The sequence below is a fragment of the Pleurodeles waltl genome, chromosome 1_1 (assembly GCF_031143425.1).
Source record: "Pleurodeles waltl isolate 20211129_DDA chromosome 1_1, aPleWal1.hap1.20221129, whole genome shotgun sequence".
Taxonomy (NCBI): Eukaryota; Metazoa; Chordata; class Amphibia; order Caudata; family Salamandridae; genus Pleurodeles; species Pleurodeles waltl.
Genome location: NC_090436.1, coordinates 832,954,764 through 832,979,038, shown reverse-complemented (window position 1 = coordinate 832,979,038; position 24,275 = coordinate 832,954,764). Strand labels below are relative to the sequence as shown.

The 24,275-nt window shown below is 41.4% G+C and overlaps 1 protein-coding gene across 1 annotated transcript in view; it reads left to right on the top strand.

Moving 5' to 3' along the window:
* The window catches only part of CEMIP2 (cell migration inducing hyaluronidase 2), a 371,877-nt gene extending 347,886 nt beyond the window's left edge, over window positions 1–23,991 (top strand). Inside the window, exons 23-24 of the mRNA XM_069228897.1 lie at window positions 1,489–1,595; window positions 23,410–23,991. Coding sequence (XP_069084998.1) covers window positions 1,489–1,595; window positions 23,410–23,606 — 304 coding nt within the window. The 3' untranslated portion in view covers window positions 23,607–23,991. The remainder of the gene's footprint in view (window positions 1–1,488; window positions 1,596–23,409) is intronic.
* Window positions 23,992–24,275: the final 284 nt, after the last annotated feature.

The following is a 24,275-nucleotide window of genomic DNA, read 5'->3' as shown; positions in this document are numbered from 1 at the left end:
CTAAGTGTATCCAATGAAATGGAGGGCATGTTACAAAGAGATGTTTGCACACCTCACTAAAATGTAAGTGTGCCATTAGAATTTACAAACACAAACCTACATGTTGTTCACAACTTTTCTACTCGTAATTGAATGTATTCACGTGTGAAATTGCACTAACAGGGTTTAATTTTACATATATTTAATTTTACACAAACACTGGGACCGATTTGTGAGCTTTCCTAAGTGAAGTCAGCTGAAAAATCTGGTGAACAAAATCATGTTTGTGAATATTCATAATTAATTTCTGATATTTGTTGTATCCAGACTGATAGCTATGGCATTGACATGTTCTTATGTATTCAGTAAAGAACTCAGAGGAACTTTCTTAATGTCATTGGTAGTTCTGAAAAGCCTCCTTCATTTACTGAAATATTCCCAATAACATGCCACTTCTGCCAAATCACAAGTAGCAGAACACATTCATGGCACATTACAATACCATTGTTTAGGACATGACTATTATGTTGGTAAAATAAATTGGATAACATGCAAAAATATATTTTGTGGATAATAAATCCCTGAAATGAGAGCAGCAATGATAGATGTCTCACTTAGCATACATTATTGGCATAACAAAGATTGATCAATGCAATTTTAACATTGGTTTAATGTGCAACCCTACTTAATAAAAGCAATGTGGAGAATTCATAACTTACTAGTACTGTAGGATAATAAGAGAGGTTACAAATAAAACATAAAATAATTAGACAAATATATGCATAACGTGCAACAGAAAGATTCTTATACTTGAATTATTTTTTGTTTGCATAAAATATTTTACAGTGTCATATATGTAAGTATTGCTATGGAAATAAGGGTTAGCTCTGTTGATTTTGATTATAATGAAGTCTTCAGTGAGGCCTCTCTAAGAGTTTCAGTAGCCACATGGTTTTTATATGTTGGTAGATTGACGCATAATTTTCCAATGATCAGCAAACACCATTAGGTTATTTTTCTGAGGTCCCACATACTTCTGGGAGAGTGTGAGATATGTTCTGTATAATTGTTTGGTCACCACACCAATCTTTTTAAGACATAAAGTGCTGATTTATTTGAGTGGAGAATGTTTGGATAATGAGACCTCTCACGTGAAGGATTCAATTATCTTCTGACTTTATGCATTTATAATACAAGAAAAGTTTACTAGCTCATTTGTAAATGCTTTGAGACTGAACCATGTAGTTAAATGACATAATTTTTATACTGCTGATTGTGTGAGCTGTAATGTTTTGTAGTATTACCGATAGCAAGTATTACTATTAATCCTACTCACTTCCACTCATTTTACTAACCTCAGTAACATGAAAGCCGGATAGTTGCTGTTATAAGCCATGTATTCTTTGTCCTGTTTGACTGTTGTATCATCTCTTGGAGTGTATGGAATATAATATTGAATGATTATCCTGTTGTTCAAATTTGTCCTCAATGAATTGTTTGTTTCTCCAGGTCAATTGTTCTCTTAGCAACAAGGGGAGAACTAGGAAATATTGATGAAATCTCTGAAGCATTGATATCTCTGGGAACAGCCAAGAAAGCCTATCTTCAAAACAAAGGTTTGTACTTGTTTGGTTTTGGTAAACTTGAAACTTTTGATTTCTTAATACTGTATGATGAAAACGACTGTTTCAGAAGCTGCTTTGTGTCTTAAGTTGACTTGTCTTGTGTCCAAATCTGCTCCCTAGTATCTGCACTGGATTCTAAATGGCGTGCAACACGTTTAAGAGACTTTGATGATTATTTCCAATAGCCAGGGCCTATTGTGAAATTGAATACTTTAACATTTTGACTTCTACTTTATATTCTGTTTCAATTTACTTTAACCTTTGAAATATAAGTAGCTAACCTTTAGTGTGCTCATATTTGTGTAAAGCTGTGTGGGATATTTACACTGTTATACATGTGCACCAATGTGAACAAGAATGATTTTTATTGTACCATATTGTAGGGTATGCAGTAAAAAAAATATATATATACTTTAGTCTTGTCTTATATCTGCCATTTGCCAGGTTCCTAAACTTCATTGATGCCGCTTTTTAGTTATGTTCAATTGCTGCACTATAGACTTGACCAGGATACACACATTCATCTTAATTTATAATTTAGCAGCTTTTAGTGTTGGGGCAAATAGACTATGAAATTAGTGTGAGAGCACTTTCAGTTCTCATCTCTCTATCTATATCTCTCTCTCTCTCTCTCTCTATATATATATATATATATATATATATGTGTGATTGATGGCATGTGTAGCTGCAGATACACATGCTGTGCACTGTTCCTGCCATCTAGTGTTGGGCTCGGAGTGTTACAACTTGTTTTTCTTCGAAGAAGTCTTTTTGAGTCACGGGACTGAGTGACTCCTCCCTTTCGGCTCCATTGCGCATGGGCATCGACTCCATCTTGGATTGTTTTTTTTCCGCCATCGGGTTCGGACGTGTTCCTCTATGCTCCGTTATTCGGATCGGAAAAAGACTAAAAATCCTCGAAAAGCGTTGGTATTGTTTGCGATCGGGAAACATCTTACATCGACACCGACGAGACAACCGATTCCGTTGCCCTTCGGGGCTTCCGCGCCCAGCCGAAGCCTGGTCGGCCCGACCACAGACGTCGTCGAAGCCTATTGGACCGGACCCCTTTCCGTTTCTTCCCGAAGTGCCACGCTAAGTATCCCTATATAGACCAGCATCGGGTCTGTAATCTGTGTCTGTCGCCGGAGCACAGAGAAGATACTTGCTAGGCCTGCAAGTCCTTTTGATCAAAAAAGACCTTGAGGGATCGGAGGGCGAGGCGGATGCAGATGGCGTCGAAAACTTCAGAACACCTCAACGTCAAAGAGGAGGAGATGGCTATCTCCATCCAGGGATCGGACTCGGATGACTCCGACGGAGACCGACTGCCTACAGCAGGCCAAAAAGTGAGTACACCTGCCCGACCCAACCCCACAGTCAACCGAAGAAACATAAGGCCTCAGGGACGCCACTGCCTGAAGCCCATGGCTCGATCCATAAAAAACAAAGCGGTGACCAAGCAACACCTTCGGCACCGAAAAAGGCCAAAATCGTGCCAAAGTCTTCGGACTCGAGCCGAGAACCCGGCGTCGAAAAATCTCGACATCGCCTTGTCGAATCGACTAAGCCTCGAAAGAGCCTTTCGGAGCCGAGGCCTTCCATCAGCATGGGCATTTCGGTGCCGAGAAAACCGGCTTCGGAGCCGAAAAAGACCTCGTACACCGAGGAACATGGGCTCTCTAAACAGCTAAAAGTGAGGCACAGATTGAAGAGGAGCTTCAAATTGAAGAGTTTGACCAAACGCAGGCACGGATACAGATCCATAAGGATACTGGAAAGATCCAAACTGCCCCTCCTCTCAAATTCAAGAGAAAGCTGTCTTTCCAACCACAATCAGAGACTAATCAGCCAAGAGCTAAAGTGGCCAGGGAAAAATCGCCAACTCACCATTTTTCGCCAGAACTTTCTCCCCCGCATTCGCCACAAAGGACAGGGTCACCTATTGCCACACCCACTTAGTCACCCACACACACTGTGCAGTCGCAAAATGATGTAGACCCCTGGGACCGCTACGATCCCCCTGTCTCGGACAATAGCCCTGAGTGCTACCCTTCAAAACCGTCTCCACCGGAGGATTGCACCTCTTACACCCAAGTCTTGGCCAGGGCTGCTGCATTCCATAATGTTAGCATGCATTCAGAGCCATTGGAGGATGACTTCCTCTTTAATACCCTGGCCTCCACGCATGCCTCATACCAGAGCCTGCCTATGCTCCCAGGCATGCCTAAACATGCTCAGCAAGTTTTTCAAGAGCCGGTAAAAGGAAGAGCCATCACACCGCGGGTGGAGAAAAAGTACAAACCACCTCCGTCGGACCCAGTGTTCATCACGCAACAGCTGCCACCGGACTCTGTAGTGGTTGGTGCTGCAAGGAAAAGAGCCAACTCACAGTCATTGGTAGATGCACCACCTCCAGATAAAGAGAGTCGCAAATTTGACGCTGCAGGAAAGAGAGTGGCGTCACAGGCTGCCAACCAGTGGCGTATCGCAAATTCACAAGCCCTCCTCGCCCGTTATGACCAAGCTCACTGGGACGAGATGAGTGATATCATCCAGAATCTCCCCAAGGAATATCAAAAATGGCCTCAACAGATGGTAGAGGAAGGGCAAGCAATATCGAACAATCAAAATCCTTCGGCATTGGATTCCGCTGATACTGCCACAAGAACTGTGAGCACGGCAGTCACAATAAGACGGCACACTTGGCTAAGGTCCTCAGGGTTCAAACCTGAGATACAGCAGGCAGTACTGAACATGCCATTTAACCAGCAACAACTGTTTGGGCCACAAGTGGACACAGCCATCGAAAAGATGAAGAAAGACACTGACACGGCCAAAGCCATGGGCACGCTCTACTCGTCCCAATATAAAGGGTGTAGCCGGGTTTTGGAAACCCCGGCTACATACAATGGCGATCCCCAGTCCGGCGAGTGCCCCGGGGGTCCCGCAGAGGCAGGAAACCCAGATATCCAGGTTTCAAATGAAAAGAGAAGTAGGACAGCGCGCGCGCGGCGCGAGAGAGGAAGAAGACGAAGAGGAGAAGGACGCCGGGACGGAGGAGGAAAGGGTGACGGGAACACGGAGGGAGGAGAGGATGCCGGAAAAAGCATTCTAGACGTTGGGGAAGAAGAACCCAACAAAGAAAGACTCTTGGGCTCCAGAGACGATACCACGGAAGGGCCAGGAGGTCCTGAAAGACAGCAGCTCTGCCACGTCCCTGGAGGGGCGTGGCTCAAGCAGGTACGGTCCTGCATGAAAAATAGAATAAGTGCTATAGTGGGAAGGGAGGAGGGTGGAGAGGGCGAGCAGAGGGAAGTTGGGAAGGGATATTTGGGAAAAGAAAGCACCAGAAAAGGGGGAGCACTAATCACTTAACACGGAGTGGAGGTAGTTATAATAGTGAAAGAAAGAAGTTTTGGTTTTCCACCGAGGTGAAACGGGACAGGACCCTGTCAACTATACTTATCCTTTTCTTTTTTCCTCGGGTCTGAAGTCCTACACCAGACCATCACCATTCACACCACATCTCTCTCGCTCTCTCTCTACACCCTCTCCCCTCACTAAAATCATCCAAACAAACCACCCAGACGTGCGACTTACCTACCTTTCGTTCTTTTTCCGGTTGACCTGACGACACCACCGCCAGGAGAAATATCACCAACCACCGGGAACCCTGGCAAAGAAGAGAACAAAGGAGGTCACCAACACATAAAGATAAGACAGAGACTGTTAAGAAGGCACCTGCACTCTAAAATAAAACCACTTATATTCAATCACCAATCTGAGTCTCATTAATCCCTACGGCTATCCCCACTGCCACAGAGGGACATTCAGGAAACCGCAATTTAGGGGAGGTTTCAGACAACAGCCTTCAGAGGCATCCACCTCTCAAGCAAAACCCACCAACCAATCCCAATATCAGAGAGGGGGGTTTTGCGGCTCCTTCAGGGGACAATTCCCAAGATCAAGGGGAAAATTTCAGCCCACCAAGCAGGCCACTAATAACAAACAGTGACTTGACTGTCACCCTTCCACAACACACATCACCAGTGGGGGGAAGACTAACATTTTACCACAGACATTGGGCAGACATAACCACGGACACATGGGTCCTATCAATTATCCAACATGGTTACTGTATAGAATTCACACATTTCCCTCCAGATATTCCCCTAAGAGCGCACAAACTGTTGGCGCAACATCTAGACATGTTACAAATAGAGGTCCAAGCACTATTAACAAAACAAGCCATAGAACTAGTACCTCACCAACAAAAAGGAACAGGGGTTTATTCCCTATATTTCCTTATTCCCAAAAAGGACAAAACACTAAGACCAATTTTAGATCTCAGAACTCTAAACCTTTTCATCAAATCAGAACACTTCCACGTGGTCACACTACAAGATGTAGTCCCCTTACTAAAACACAGAGAATACATGTCAACACTGGATCTAAAAGATGCATATTTCCATATACCCATCCATCCATCTCACAGAAAATACCTCAGGTTTGTCATACAGGGCAAACATTACCAATTCAAGGTATTGCCCTTCGGGATAAAAACAGCACCCAGCGTATTTACAAAATGCCTTGCTGTAGTAGCAGCTCATATAAGGAGACATCACATGCACGTATTCCCATATCTCGACGATTGGCTAATAAAAGGCAACACTCAACATTGGTGTCAAAATCACACACAGTATGTAATAGATACCCTACACAGACTAGGGTTCTCTATAAATTACCAGAAATCTCACAACCATCCCAATTACAACAATACTTGGTAGCAATACTCAACACACAAAGAGCAATTGCCACTCCAAGCCCACAAAGAGTTCAATCATTCCAAAACATGGTATCAAACATACAACCAAATCAGTACTACACAGTCATATTTGTCATGAAACTCCTAGGCATGATGGCATCATGCATCGCAATTGTCCCAAACGCGCGGCTACACATGCAGCCCTTACAGCAGTGCCTTGCAAAACAATGGACGCAGGAACAGGGTCAACTCCAAGATCTAGAGTTGATAGACCGCCAAACACACTATTCGCTTCAATGGTGGAACCCTGTAAATTTAAACAAAGGGCGGCCTTTTCAAGACCCTGTGCCTCACGCCATTCTCAGAACAGATGCGTCAATGACTGGGTGGGGAGCACACCTCAAGAATCACAATATAGAAGGACAATGGGACAGTCAACAAAGACAACTACACATAAATCACTTAGAACTTAGCGGTCTTCCTAGCACTAAAAGCTTTTCAACCTCTTCTAGTTCACAAACACATTTTTGTCAAAACAGACAAAATGACAACAATGTACTACCTAAACAAACAGGGGGGAACACACTCATCACAACTATGCCTCCTAGCACAAAAGATTTGGCATTGGGCAATTCACAACAACATTCGCCTAATAGCGCAATATATTCCAGGCATTCACAATCAATTAGCCTACAATCTCAGTTGAGATCACCAGCAAACTCACGAGTGGGAAATGAATCCCCAGATACTACAAGAATACTTTCACCACTGGGGGAGACGAGATATAGATCTGTTCGCAACAAAACGCAAAATGCCAAGACTTCGCATCCAGGTACCCACACCCTCAGTCCAAGGGCAATGCTCTATGGATCAGTTGGTCAGGGATATTTGCTTATGCTTTTCCCCCTCTCTCACTCATTCCTTTCCTAGTCAACAAACTAAGTTAAAAAAAACTCAAACTAATACTCATAGCACCAACGTGGGCACGCCAGCCGTGGTACACCACACTGTTGGACCTCTCAGTAGTACCTCACATCAAACTCCCAAACAGACCAGATCTGTTAACACAACACAAACAACAGATCAGACACCCCAAACCAGCAACACTCAACCTAGCAATCTGGCTCCTGAAGTCTTAGAGTTTGGCTATCTAAATCTTCCAAATGAGTATATGGAGTCATTAAACAGGCAAGAAAACCTACCACAAGGCATTGCTATGCTAATAAATGGAAAAGGCTTTGTTTCTACTGCCAAGCAAACCAAATCACACCGTTAGATGCCTCCATACAAGACATTGTGAGTTATTTACTACACCTACAAAAAGCAAATCTCGCTTTTTCTTCCATCAAAATCTGTCTCACTGCAATCTCTGCTTACTTGCAGATTAAACACACAAAATCACTACTTAGAATACCAGTTATTAAAGCCTTTATGGAAGGACTAAAAAGGATCATACCTCCAAGAACCCCACTGGTACCCTTGTGGAAACTTAATATCGTACTTACACGACTCATGGGTCCACCTTCTGAACCCATGCATTCTTGCCAAATCCAATTCTTAACTTGGAACGTAGCATTTCTAATAGCCATCACTTCACTACGAAGAGTTAGCGAAATACAGGCGTTCACTATCGAAGAACCCTTTATACAAGTACACAAACATAAAGTGGCTCTCCGCACAAATCCAAACTTTCTGCCTAAAGTCATTTCACCGTTTCATTTAAGCCAAACTGTGGAGCTCCCAGTCTTCTTTCCACAGCCAGACTCATTAGCAGGAAGAGCACTGCATACATTAGACATAAAAAGAGCACTAATGTACTATATAGACAGAACAAAAACATTTCGTAAAACTAAGCAGTTGTTCATCGCTTTCCAAAAACCCCATGCTGGTAACCCTATATCCAAACAAGGTATAGCCAGATGGATAGTTAAATGCATACAAACTTGTTACCTGAAAGCCAAAAGAGAGCTACTCATTACACCAAAGGCACACTCCACTAGGAAGAAAGGGGCAACAATGGCCTTTCTAGGTAACATACCAATGACAGAGATTTGTAAGGCAGCCACTTGGTCTACACCTCATACGTTTACCAAACACTACTGTGTAGATGTGTTAGCAACACAACAAGCCACAGGAGGACAGGCTGTACTAAGAACATTATTTCAAACAACTTCAACCCCTACAGGGTGACCACCGCTTTTGGGGGGATTACTGCTTTGTAGTCTATGCACAGCATGTGTATCTGCAGCTACACATGCCATTGAACGGAAAATGTCACTTACCCAGTGTGCATCTGTTCATGGCATGTTCCGCTGCAGATTCACATGCGCCCTCCCACCTCCCCAGGAGCCTGTAGCCGTTTAAGTTGCAACTAGAAGTTGTATATATGTAAATAAACATTCCTTTAGCACAAACTATGTACATACATATCTATTCCATTGCATGGACATCTTTACTATTCTCATTCTACCACTCCTACCTCACCCTATGCGAGAAAACAATCTAAGATGGAGTCGATGCCCATGCGCAATGGAGCCGAAAGGGAGGAGTCACTCGGTCCTGTGACTCGAAAAGACTTCTTCGAAGAAAAACAACTTGTAACACTCCGAGCCCAACACTAGATGGCAGGAACAGTGCCCAGCATGTGAATCTGCAGCGGAACATGCCACGAACAGATGTACACCGGGTAAGTGACATTTTCCATATATATATATCTATATATATGTATATACATATATAGATATAAATATGTGTTCAATGGCGTGTGTAGCTGCAGATACACATGCTATGCATAGTTCTTCAGACATCTGGTGTTGGGCTCGGAGTGTTACAAGTTGTTTTTATTCGAAGAATGCTTTTCGGAGTCAAGGGATCGATTGACTCCTCCTCTCGGTTTCAGTGCACATGGGCATCGACTCCATTGTTTTCTTTCCGCGGTCTAGTTCGGACGCGTTTCCTCTCGCTCTGAGATTTTGATTCGAAAAACCTCAGAAAACCCTATTATTCGTCAGTATTGTTTCGATCGTGTTTCCCATCTAGCATCGAACCGATAGTACAGTCGGAACCTTCATTTTCGCCCTTCGGGGAGCATGCGCCCAACTCTGGCCTGTTCGGGACTACCGTGTGGGAAGCCTGATGGATCGGATTCCATTCCGATTCTGCCCTTGGTGCCACACGAAGTACCCCTATACAGACCAACACATGGTTTGTAGTCTGTGCCTTTCTCCAGACCATTGGGAGGAAGATTGTGAGGCCTGTTGATCATTTCAATCAAAGAAGACCCTGAGAGATCGCAGAGCCTGAAGACTTGAAATGGCGTTGAAAAGCAGCGAACATCTCGACGTCATGGAGGAAGAACAGGCACAGACAGCAGTCTCCATCCGAGACACAGACTCCGAACAGGAATCGGAAGACGACAGACCCATCACAGCTGGCCAGCATGTGAGTACATCTGCCCCTACACCCCTGCACAAAAAACATTCAAAGGCCTTAGGCACACCACTGCCGAAAAGCCATGGTTCGGCCCGAAAAAAAGACTGCTGGCGACCGTCCATTGGGGTCGGCATCAAAAAAGGCCACTCCTCTATCCACTTCAAAGTTGAGCAAATCCGTTAATAGCACCACATCAGACTCCAGTAAAAGACCCCATTCCTCAGAGTTGAAAATTCAGCAATCGGCTTTGGAGCCGAGAACTCCGACTACTTTTTCGGGACCGAAAAAGCGAGACACCTCGGAGCCGAAAAAATGCTCATATACAGAGGAACAAGGACTTTCCAAAAAATTAAAACAGATTGCAAGGCCAATCATGGAAACTCATAAGACTTCTGAAGAAGAGGCTGAGATTGAACCAATGTTACAGGTTATGGATGAGACACAGTCCATAATCCATTTTCATAAGGAGACAGGAAGAACCATCACTGCAACCCCTTTAAAAACCAAAAGAAAGCTGGCTTTCCAAGAGGAACTAGACTCTGTGCAACACCAGCGAAGGTGCAAAAACAAAAGAAGCCACTACCTCTCCATACTTCTCCTCCTCAGTCTCCACAGCTCTCTTTCTCATCTCAGATTCGCCCACCTCCACTGCCTTCTCCAACACATTCTTTATACTCACATGGAGATACAGCAGACCCATGGGACCTCTATAACCCTGATCCCATCCTGGACAATGATCTAGACCTTTATCCATCAAAACCTTCTCCTCCTCAAGACACCACTGCATACACCCAAGTAATATCTAGGGCAGCAGCTTATAATGGAGTAACCATGCATTCTGAGCCATTAGAAGAAGACTTTTTATTTAATACACTGTCTTCTACTCATTCCAGGTACCAGTGTCTCCCAATGTTACTAGGAAGGGTTAAACATGCAGACCAAATTTTTAATGAACCTGTCAAAGCTAGCATCATCACCCCTAGAATTGATAAAATGTATAAGCATGCGCATATTGACCCAGATTATATCACTCATCCGGTCCCTCCAGACTCAGTAGTAGTCAGTGTGGCAAGAAAAAGGGCAAACAGACAGTCATCAAGAGACGCACCGCCTCCTGATAAGGAGAGTAGAAAAATTGATGCAGCTGGGAAAAGGGTTGCCACACAAGGAGCAAATCAGTGAGATTGCAAATTCTCAGGCACTTCTAGCCAGGTATGACAGGGCCCAGTGGGACGCAATGCAAGATATTATACAGCATCTCCCAAAGGAGCAACACAAAAAGAGCACAACAAGTGGTGGAAGAGGTACAAGCTATCAGCAATAATCAAATACGATCTGCCCTCGATGCTGCTGATACAGCTGCAAGGACTGTAAATACTGCCATCAATATTAGAAGACATGCACGGCTACGCTTCTCTGGTTTTAAACCAGAAATTCAACAGGCAGTACTTAATATGCCTTTTGAAAGGAAGCACCTCTTTGTTCCAGAAGTAGACACCACTATTGAGAAACTGAGGAAGGACTCCGATATTGCAAAAGCAATGGGCACTTTATACACCACCCCATATAGAGGCTCCTTTCGCAGACCACAGTTTAGAGGAGATTTTAAGCCACAATCTGCAGAGTCTCCCACCTACCAAACAAAGCAGGGACAACAAACCCAGTATCAAAGAGGTAGGTTTAGAGGATCCTATAGAGGTCAGTGTTTCAGGAACAGAGTTAAATTCCAAACCTCTAAACAGACCACATCACAACCTAAATAGTGACTTCCTTCCCTCCCTTCCACTTCACACATCTCCTGTGGGGGGAAGACTACAGCAAACAATTGGGTATTATCACTTATCTGCAATGGCTATTACCTAGAATTAATCTCCACTCCTCCAAACATTCCACCACGATATCACAAATTGTCCCCAGAACACTCTGTTCTGTTACAACAAGAGGTACAATCTCTACTATTAAAACAATCAATATAATTAGTTCCACATTCTCAACAAGGAACAGGAGTATACTCCCTGTACTTCCTGATTTCCAAAAAAGACGGCACCCTCAGGCCCCTCAATCTATACATCCTGTCAGAGCATTTTCACATGGTAACTCTGCAAGATGTTATTCCACTACTACAACAACAAGATTACATGACTGCTCTAGACCTCAAAGATGTGTATTTCTACATACCCATCCACCCAGCTTACAAAAACTACCTCAGGTTTGTCATAGCAGGAAAACACTACCAGTTCAATATGTTGCCATTTGGCATAACAAGAGTGTTCACAAAGTGTCTAGCAGTAGTAGCAGCCTACTTAAGAAGACAACACATCCATGTCTTTCCATATCTAGACGATTGGCTAATAAAATCAAGCAATTTTATACAATGCCAACAACACACTTGTTACGTGATAGAAACCTTGCACACCCTAGGGTTCACTCTAAACTACCACAAGTCACACCTTCAACCAGCCCAGGTACAACCTTACCTAGGTGCTATCCTAAATACTCAACCAGCCCTAGCTTATCCAAATATACAAAGGATACAAGCTTTCCAAAATCTCATACCACTCATACAGCCAAATTAACAATACATTGTGAGATTTATCATGAAGATTCTAGGAATGATGGCATCTTGCATAGCTATAGTCCCACATGCAAGGCTAAACATGAGGCCCTTATAACAGTGCCTCTCACAACAATGGTCACAAGCACATGGTCAACTTCGAGATCTAGTGTTGATGGCCTGCCAAACACACATGTCCCTTCAATGGTGGAATCACAGCAATCTAATGAAGGGGTGGTCATTTCAAGACCCTATGCCTCAGACCATAATCACAGCAGACGCATCAATGATCGGTTGGGGAGCTCATCTAAACAATCAAGACCATTCAAGGGCAAGGGGATGTCAAACAGAAACAGCTACACAAATACCACTTAGAATTATTAGTTGTATTTCTTGCCCTAAAAGCATTTCAACCTCTTCTCAAACAAAGAATGTTCTCATAAAAACAGACAACATGACAACCATGTATTGCCTCAACAAACAGGGTGGGACACATTCATCTCAAATTTCCCTTCTAGCCCAAACAAATTGGAAATGGGCAATTCACAATCAAGTTCATTTACTAGCACAATATATTCCAGGGATAGACAATCAGCTGGCAGATCTCCTAAGCAGAAATCACCAACAAACACACAAATGGGAGATTCACTGCCAAGTACTTCAAAAGTACTTTCAAAAGTGGGGAACACCAGACATAGATCTATTCGCAACAAGTGAAAATGCAAAATGCCAAACTTCGCATCCAGACACCCACATTCCCTATCCAAGGGCAATGCTCTATGGATCAATTGGTCAAGGATATTTGCTTATGCTTTTCCCCCTCTCCCACTCCTTCCCTTTCTAGTCAGCAAACTACGTCAAACGTCACTCACCATGATACTCATAGCACCAACATGGGCACGCCAGCATTGGTACACAACACTCCTAGATCTGTCTGTAGTACCTCATTCCAAACTCCCAAACAGACCAGATGTGTTAACACAGAACAAAGGTCAAATCAGGCATCCAAACCCCGAAGCTCTCAATCTAGCGATTTGGCTCCTGAAGTCATAAAATTTGGATACCTAAAACTTCCACCAGAATGTATGTAAGTAATTAAACAAGCACGTAAACCTACTACTAGACAATGCTACGCAAACAAGTGGAAAAGATGTGTCTACTACTGTCAATCTAAAAACGCTGATCCACTTACAGCATCTATACAAGATATTGTATGCTATTTACTTCATTTGCAAAAATCAAATTTGGCTTTCTCATCCATCAAGATACACCTTACTGCAATATCTGCATATTTACAAACTATTCAACATACTTCTTTATTCAGAGTTCCTGTTATTAAGGCCTTTATAGAAGGATAAAAATGCATTATTAAAATATCCTACTTACCAGACTCATGGGACCACCTTTTGAACCCGTGCACTCTTGTCAAATTCAATTTTTAACATGGAAGGTCACCTTCCTTGTAGCTATTACTTCTTTAAGAAGAGTTAGTGAAATACAAGCATTCACTCTTGGAGAACCTTTTTTTCCAAGTGCACAAACATAAAGTTGTACTTAGAACAAATCCGAAATTTCTACCAAAAGTAGTATATCCATTTCACATCAACCAAACAGTGGAATTGCCAGTCTTCTTTCCACAGCCAGACTCTATGGCAGAAAGAGCTCTTCATACCCTAGATCTCAAAAGAGCTCTTATGTACTACATACACAGAACTAAAGATTTTAGGAAAACAAAGCAGCTTTTCGTTATTTCCATCAACCACATAAAGGCAATCTTATATCAAAACAAGGTTTGACAAGATGGATTGTTAGATGCATACAAACATGCTATATCAAGGCAAAAAGACAACTTTTGAACACTCCTAGAGCACATTCTACAAGAAAGGAAGGTGCATCAGTGGCATTTTTAGGAAACATACCAATGGTTGATATATGTAAAGCAGCCACCTGGGCAACTCCCCATACATTTACAAAACACTACTGTGTTGCTGTTTTCTCACAGTAACAAGCCACTGTAGGCCAGGCTGTCTTAAGGACATTATTTCAAATAACTTAAACTCCTACAGTCTAGCCACCGCTTTTTGGGAGGACTAACTGCTTTCTACTCTATGCAAAGCATGTGTATATGTAGCTACACATGCCATCGAACTGAAAATATCACTTACCCCAGTGTACATCTGTTCATGGCATGTAGTGCTGCAGATTCACATGCACCCTCCCGCCTCCCCGGATGCCTGTAGTCTACGTTTTACATTTGTACATATGTATATACATTTACATTTGCATGGACCTCTTTTTATATTCCTATACTCTATCACTCCTTCCTTTATCCTCTGCGGAAAAACAATCTAACAATGGAGTCGATGCCCATGTGCACTGAAATCAAGTGGAGTCACCACTTGATCCTGTGACTCTGAAAAGACTTCTTCGAAGAAAAACAACTTGTAACAGTCCGAGCCCAACACTAGATGTCGGAAGAGCTATGCATAGCATGTGAATCTGCAGCACTACATGCCACGAACAGATGTACACTGGGTAAGTGACATTTTCCATATATATATATATATATACACTGTATATATATACGTTCTAGTTAGAAAATCGAATTAAATAAATAAAACCTTAGAAATTCAATAAAAAAGAAAAGGTTACAGGGGTGTTACAGTTTTCACACACACAAAACCATAGAAATTCAGCTGTTAGAGTTATTTCAAGTAACTATAACTCGTGCCCTAAGGTAACTGTAACTTGCGCCCTCGCCATGTACAATTTTTTCATCAATAATTTTACTGCCCATGTTACAGTGATATTATCAATTATGTCATAGAAGATGTAATGACTGATGTAGTATCTGGTATAATTAGCAGTGCATGGCGAAAGCGCAAGTTATAGTTACCTTAGGTCACCAGTTATAGTTACTTGAAGTAACTATTGTTATCGAAAGAAAATACGATGAATAAGTGGAGAAAGGGCATGTGCTCTGTCTATGATGCATGTCTAACATTTTGTTAAAGTGCAATGAATTAAAATAATTAACAAATTACATGATATAGTGTGTCTGACACGTATGCATGTGGAAATTGATAGAGTTTAGTAAAGCTAGTAATAGCAGGGTAATTTTGATATTTTTGTCTGGTCTTTGTATCCCCAACCCCATGGGCCAGAGTGTTCCCTTTTTATGTTAATGAATGTAAAATAAAAATCGACATGTAGTTGCACACATGCAGATAAAAATGTAATGTAAGAGAACCTCTGAAATGTAATGTAATCCTGCCAAAAATACCATCCCACTGCTATAAAATGATATTGTTAATGGTATAAAAAGAAGAAAGTATGAAATCACTTTGCCATATGTTGAACTACTTCTCTGTGCCAAATACCATGACTCCTTAAAAAGCTGTGTACAACACCAATGCTGCAATGTGCCAGTAAGCTAGTTGCTGATCCATTTGTATATATACATCTAGTAAACTATTTCAACAAGTTGAAACCCTTACAAGAGATTCAACTACTTATTATTGAAAAGTAACTCTTTGTAGTAGTATTTGAACAGATTCATCTTCATCTAGGATAGCAGCAGCATATTGAAAGTAGTCTATTCTTTTTCATATTTTATATTGAGCTTGTTATATTAATTCTCAATAACCTCAACTTTATGATAAAGGTTTATTGTAAAATGCCCTTTGAACCTCAGTTTAAAGTTTTAGTCAAGGTTGGTGAATCTTTTCTGCACATGGTTTCTAAACCCATCCACCTAAATTGGAAACCTCAGTGGGTCCTGATAAAGTAAGCTGTGTTTTCTTATAAAGTATACAAATGCTATCTAGCTATGAATTCTGAAAAAATAGAGCAAATTAATTGTATAGAAAGTCCTTAAGAGGTTTGTCACAGATCAGCAAAGTTCCTCTGAAATCTCACCTGCTTTGATTTTTTGGTTGATTGCCACTTGGCACACAGATCCCTGGAACTAATTGCTACACCCCCTTCACATGATGAAATCCCCAATTGGTTATCAAAGGGTTCTTTGCTTTTTTTAAAAAACATTTTAATATGTGAAATTCTTAATTCCCGATTTTTCCTGGTCTACTGTTTTTTGTCATTGATGTTATATATTCATGGTTTTGTTGACATTCCAAATGTGTTTTGTTTTTGTTTAGGAGCCATATATAGACACTCATTATTTTGCACCGGTTGCTAACATTAATGAATTAAACAAAGTGTTACTTAAAGACCATAAAATGTTTCACTATACATCTTCATTGGATTTCCCTCCAATTGCAATTAAGTTTGTCATACAGTGAAATCAAAGTATTTCCTGATAAAGCAGAACAATATAAGTAACTCAACATCTTCTCCACTCAACAAATATACAACTCTGCTTCTCTGGAATCCTTAGCCATTCTCACAGGGTCTCACTCTGAAAATGGGCTATTGAATTATTTGTGCTCTGTATTTGATGGAAGAGGCCAAATAAATGTTGTGACTATTACATTGGATTACATATTTACAATACCACACATAATTTCTTTAGCTGCAGTCATCCAAATTTGGGATTTAATGTATTTTGGTATTTCAGGTTTGTATCTCCCTCTCTCCAAACTAATCTTTTCCAGTGACCTGGAGGAAGACATTCCAAATGCCTTCTGTGTCACAGCTGTTGATTGTTACAGCTCCTCCTTCACTACAGTAACTAGTAAATCATTTGCTACTACAAATACCAAGACTAAGTAGTTTAACCAGTGCTGGGGCACCACTAGTTCTAAAAATGCAGCTAATATCCATTTACCGTTATTGAATTTGTTGGTGTAGTTTGTCTCAGTCTCAATATTGTCTTTTAGCAAGATATCCATTCCTTATAGTCTATAAGACCACACAATATGTGGAAGTTATACCAGGCTTAATAAGAAGTTCCTTGGATGACCTTTGACTTCAAAGTCGCATTCATAGGGAGTAATGTGTATCCCACACACTTTATGCTGAACCTCATCAGCCTTTTTGGGAAAGTATCTACTCACCTTTCTTCGCTTGGAGCAATAGCCTCTATTTAATTCTGTGACTGAATGGTCACACCAGGGTAGATACATGCTTTAACAAAGTTGAACTTGCAGTGCTTGATACACCATCAAAGATCATTTTGCCTTTCCCATATTCTAATGGTATTTACCCCCATGGTAAGTGCATGGGACAAATAAGACCTTTTTTAACCCAGATAGCAAATGGTCCATCAGATCTGTTTCATTCAGAATAGCATAAGATTAAATTCTGTGTCCCATCTAATTTTAGACGGAAACAACATATGTTACCTAGTACTGTTGACAAGTTTATTATTTGTACAATAAAATTGACTGGAGGCAACACATCAGCCCTGTTTATTCCTATTCATTTTTTCTCAGTTTTATACATTTTATAATTATTTAAGTCCGTGAGTAGAGATCCTTGACAGATAAAGCAATTTGATTGGTATCCCCTCTGCTTAAACAGCTTTCACAAATTTGCATAGTCAGCTTTACCAGATCTGTTTCTCCCCCACTGCTTTGCCTAATGTACCAGAAGAGATGTATTGTGTAGAATTGAGCAGGCTAGCCTAGCCTAGACCTTACCATGTAATTTGAAGTACTTTAGTGTTCTTAACCCACCAAGAGTGCACATTTGGAGGACTTTGACACTCAGAATTCCCAAAGTCTTCTCGCTAATTTGGTTTCTCAATAAATCCAATGTACTTAACCACCGTACCTCTATTTGTTCGTTCCATCATATCCTATATTCCTCTCTATTCAAAGTCACTAGGGTTTTGAAGCCTGCCAGCAACTCATCATCAGTGCCATCCTCGACCTTTTCTAACAATCTGAGTTGGATCCATTATCTCGCCTGTCTTTGTTGCAGGTTGCCTGCAGTCCATTCTGTTCTTTCATTAGTTTCCAAAAAGACCAGCCCAGCTCACTAGTCTTTCCAATAAGGCCTTGTACTCACATTTCCAGAGCTGTTTATTTGCTATAAATGTGTAATTCATCAGATAACTCAGTGTCTCACTAGCTCTTGAATAGCTAGCAGGGAACGTTCCTGCTGTTCTTTTATACAGCGGAGATCAGTTGTTTAATTAATCACTTATAAATGTTTGCCCCTTCTGTTCAGCAATAGCTTGTGAACCTGATATGTCCATACTCTTCCTTTGGCATATAGCGCCATCCCTCCATGCCGATGTCAGTTCTTTTCTTTCCTCACCTTCTGCCGTGGATCCAGCAAACTTCCTCCTCGTTCGCCATCCTTTCAACAACTACCAAAATGAGAACCACTGTGCTATAAAACAATGTCCTTTCCAAAATCTGCAGACTTCAAATAATGCTGTGACTGCAGAAAGCAGATGTCAATCATTGACCTGCACAGGTTGTCTCTCTGGTGCCTATGCTCGAGGCACGACTGAAAGTTGTGCGACCTTGATGTGCACATTCTCCGTCCTTTCAGTGACTTCCAAAATGAGACCCAGTGTGCAACGGAATAATGCCCTCTCCTAAACAGACAGGTTTTAAGCCATATCGTTACTGTACAAAGCATGTCAATCAGGAACGTTCACAAAGTGTGCCTCTGGTGTCTGGGTTTGAAGCAACGCTCTAAGTTGTGCACTAAATGCTCCCATATGCGCCCTGAGCTGATCCAGAAGGTGGATCTGTACATCATGAACATCACAAATCAAAACCCTTGTGTAAGTCCCTCTCTGAGTTGAGAGTGCAGGACCGCTCTCACTCCAGAGCTGTTCTTGTGAGAAGTTCACCTTGTGGTCGAAGTCCTCCAGTAAGTCCAAATCAAATTTGAAGAGACAGCATAAAAAAGCGGTGCAGACTCAATCCCATCGCTCCACCTTGTGTCCAAGAAGAGAGTGCAAGTGTATCACAGTGTTAGTTGGTCTGCTCCACGGCCCCCGAATGTAAACTCCCCAACTGATCCTGATGTGCCATTGGCAGTGACAGATCATATCAATGTCTTCAAGGAGACCATGCTGCAGATTTTTGCAGCCAAGGGACTGGAAGATCATCTGATGCTGATCCCATTGTTTGACCACTAGCCGACTTCAGCCCGATCTAGAACAATGTCATTCTACGAAATCACTAAAGCACAACCTGTCGTTTGACAGCCTGACTCTGCACCAATCTCTCCTTCAGGGTGGTTGTGCCGAAAGGGACTCCATTATCTTTATTTGCATTGCTAGCACACCCTTAGTTATCACCAAAAAGTCTTCATAATTTGTCAAACAATTATTTTATTCATTTTATTCATAATTATTTTATTCACAAATTCTTTCATTAGGCAGTTTCTAGATAGCCAACACATGCTTTGTCACTTGGATGTCTGTCACTATAGACTGCCAGGTATGGAAACTGCCTGACACCATGCTGGATACCATTCTAGTTGTCCTTACCTTATTTTTAACTTCCATCGCACATGCGGACTGTACCTACCGCTATTGATTTCCTGCCATACCTCAGATATCAGCTATGAAGAACAATTGATTACATTCTCGTCAAACCTCCATATATTATGCCTTGACAAAGTCATTGGGTTATTATCGAATGATGAAACTCTTGTTGGCTGGCTAAAAATAAGAGAGACTTAATTGTCTAGACCCCAAAAGGGCTTTAGTTTTTACATTGATCCTACCAGGGGCCGCCGGGAGGACATTCAACTTTTTGTGGGCTTCTCTGGGGCGAAGAAAGGAAAGGCGATACAGAAGAGGACCATGTCAAGGAGGATAGTCCCCTGCATTAAGAACTGCTACACAATGGCCAAGAAAGACCACCTGGAAGGTCTTGGAGCCTATTCCACCAAGGCTGCTACCACCTCATTGACTTGCAGAGTGCCTGTCTATCTGCCAGGCAGCAACATATGTGCTGGTGCACATGTTCCTAAAGCACTTCTGCCGAGAAAGCCAGGTCTGATGGGATTTCTCCATTTTGGTCCTGCAGGATGTTTTAGACTGAGTGCACTCCACAGTCCATCTACTTTGGGGCGGAATTGCTTTGGTATCTATCCTAACGTGAGGAATATGTGATTAGAGTGATCCAATAGTAGAACAAGTTACTTACCATCAGTAAAGCTCTTTCTGACTATCTAATTGCAGATTTATTTTTGCCTTGTCACATCCCCGTTCTGTACAGTGGCCTTTTTTAACTTCTATATTGGTCCTAAGTTAGGAATTGGCATATTAGTACCAACAATTCTTTCATGCTCCGTGTCTGAGGGCACTGAAAGATTCACTTAAGGACCTGACATCAACGCACAGGGGTGGTACTTAGGTGCACCTTCACTCTCTCACTCCTGTGGTAATATGGAGCGGCAAAGCCACACCTATCAGTGCATAGAGGCATTGATGAGAAAGGTTTTGGCTCCAATCTAGTACTAGGGGAGTATTGTAAGTTGAGGAATCTATGGTTGTATAAGAGTATCCATCAGAAGTGTTACTAAAGTTACTTTTTCTTTTCTGCCTCTTGCGGAAAATATGTATCTGCTATACTGCTGTAATTTCTGATTTTGTAAGTGCAGTCTATGATCCTAAACTTCGCCTTATCCTTATTCTGCAAGTCAGGATGTGGCATTTATTGTATGTAAAGCATTTTTGTGCAGCAAAATTAGACATAGGTGTCCAATTACCTTTTTAAATCTGGTCACTAGGGGCCATGTTCCCCCTGCATAGTACAGTGACCCTTAGGTATTGTACGCTGTGCTCATCTAGCAGTTGGTTTAGAGGCAGACTGATGTTTATCAGCATCAGATACTTGAGATAGTATAACTTTGCCTAATGCCAATATTAGGTTGTTAAATCGCAGTCAATATTTCTTTCTATGTCACTACCAGGGAAATACTGATACCTACTGAGAGGCCCCCATTGAGCCTCACCTACACTGGTTTGGCTTCCTCTCTGCCAAACACTAGGAGTCATGTAGGCTGTCATTCAGTTGGGGTACTCTCCAAATTCATGTCGTTTTGACGTTGGAGTGTTTTCTAATGCCATATTTCTTTCTTCCTAATTGACTGTGATCTCTTCTCGCTGGTCTGATTATAGCACCAGGTAATGTTTTAGGGGTTGCAGTCTAACTCTTTCACGCTCTCATAGTTATGTTTAATTTCTATGGAGATTTTCGCCTCTATTAATAATATTCGTCTTAGGCCTTCAAGTTTGACTTCAGCGTTTAGGTCTTTTGCTGGTGTTTGTATCTATGCATGCTTTTCCTTGCTTTGAAATGTAGATAGCCTTACAAAACCTTCCACCCTTTTGTCCAGCCAGTTTTACACTCTTACTGTTTGGTTGGTACATGTGTGGTTGGTTACAGGTTTAGGTTGTTGCCCAATTTGCCTTGTGGCATTTGGAGAACTTTGATATTATTTTTGTCACAACGTTTTCCTAAATGTCTTAAACAGAAGACTTTTCCCTGGACTAATAATAGTGTGATGATGACGCATAGGCGCTCTGGTTGTGATTTTTTGAGCTGCTCTTCTTTTTATTCCACATGTAAGAATATCTATAGTAGGTTAGAAACCGCTCACTCTATAATACGTTTTCTGATTCATCCAGCTGGAGGTTAGGGTGTGAAGTATGTTTGCGTTGTGTTGGTAACTTTACTGCAAATAACTTAGCTGATGTTTTTTGGAAAATCATTGATTGCCACAAAATCAGTGTGATTCTCTGTAACCTTTTGTCCTCCCATTGCCTCTTACATTCTCCAATCCTTTTGGCTGCTTCTAGGCTGTGTAAACCTTTTTGAATTTGTGACACTTTTTCTAATTCCTTAGGTTTTGGCCTTTATAAATGAGTGTTTAATAGAACTCACAGCCTCCTTACTCACATTTGGCCAACCTATCATCATTGTAATGCTCATTTTTCTCTATCTGCATTTTTTACTGACAGACCACACCTTTTTGAAGGTATCTCCAGTGTGCATGGGGCTTGTGCTTCTGCTGGGATGTCTGCAAGAAAGATATAAGGTAGACCTTTATGGTCCACCATATCACCCACAACATGATTCTCCACTGCTAAGGTCTTTCTGCAGATCCTTGAGCTGTACACAGCCCATTCTTGTTTGGAATGTTCAACATTCAAGGAATGTCAGCTTTACCACAAAGTTCTTACCTGAAATTGCCCATCCTCTACCACTACTGCTTCAAAGGCTCCCAACAGCACGTCTAGCATCTGGAAGCATGCAGTAGTCTTCCCTCTGTGTTGCTGCAAACATCCATTGTACAGGGCATGACCATTCACTCGATTGTATCTCTCTTATGCGTCTACAAAATTCATGCCACCATTGCCTGACCAGGTGCCTTACTCATGCCTCCATTGCTCTCACTGTACAATCTGCTGCCCATTCCTCACATGCGTCTCGGATGTCCAGATTTGTCAAAGAAATGAAAAATAAACCTACAATCGTAAAGAAGTAGAAGCCATTAAGCAGTATGTCATGTGCTATCATTATTTTCGAAAAAGTCAGTCTTTCTTCATTAAAACTACCAACATCTATATGTGGAATGGGCAGATCTCTCTCTTGCCGTACTAGCCTGCTGCTTTGTTTCCAAGATCCACTTCTCTTGAACCATGACATGGTTTCATGCTATGTCCACAAGGTTCCAGCGATTCAATACATTATGGATGGAAAAAATAAATACAGGGCTAAAACGACTAGAACAGGGAAGTAAGATACTCTTATCAGAGTTACAAAGCATTACAAAAGTAAGGAAACCCCAATAATTCAGCAGGTAACTAAAAAAAGTGACTAAAGACTGAATTATCTCTTGTAGGAAAAATGTTACCAAATTCCTAGGTAAAATCCTTCCCCGGGAAAGCAAAAAATGGTCTTTGTTGCCATTTACTACGCATGTGCCTTGTTGTAAGTATCTTAATGTAAGAGACAATCAAGTACACCCAGGTAAACAATTAATTCTGAAATCAAAAAAGGATTGTGTGTTTAAACAATATTTTTTGTTTTTTAGTTTGATTGACTGTTATATTTCTGTTTACTCCGGATATCAATTGATGTTGTCCCTCTTTTCTTGTACTTTGTTTGCAGGAAGTATAGCATTTCTGGGCTTTAGCGGGAATTACAAACCTACGTGGACCAAACTCTTCACCAGTCCTGCTGGACAGGGCCTTGGTCCACTAGAAAAATATATACCTCTGCAACTGGAAGAATATGGCTGCAGAGCTGTCAACACGGTTAACAAAAAGGACCTGGAATTATTAAAGCGAGCGCTGAAGACACATTAGGTTATGGTCTTACTTAAGTGCTGAAAAAAATGTGAACTAACTTATTTTATTTATGGGATTGTAATGACACTGTTGTCACGGAAGTTAAATTTGCTGTTTGATACAGGGATGGCCTAAGTAAATTAACAGGCAGAGTGCCAATGCACCTTCTAGTTGTACAAAATATGAAAGATTTTATTAATGTTTGTAAAGTTAGATTTTTTGGGGAGATTATTTTTCTTACATTTTTGTTTACTGTAAACATTTGTACCAGTTTTATACTTTTACATTATTGGGTATGTATGATGTTTTATATGGGTTAACCTGGAACAAGCTCCATAGTAAATGTTAGAAAGCACCATTGATTACTTGAAAGCGTATTTAACATTAAAATGTCTTAGTCTTACTATCGATGTTGTTCACTTTCATTATTTATATGAGTAGTTTCATTGCGACTTACACTTGCAATTTTGGTAAAGTTAAATTTTTGAGACTCATAGATATCCCATAACAAGATGCAACAGGATGCAACGTGGGGGCTACCTTAAAACAGTGTAACTGTTATAAAAATGAAAAAAATCCCAGATGTCCTCCCATCAGTATGGACTTTGATAGTGTTTGTGCCCCAATCACATAAGGATTGGCAAGGCCTACAGCATCAGAGGAAGTTAGAGCCAGTACATTGAAGAA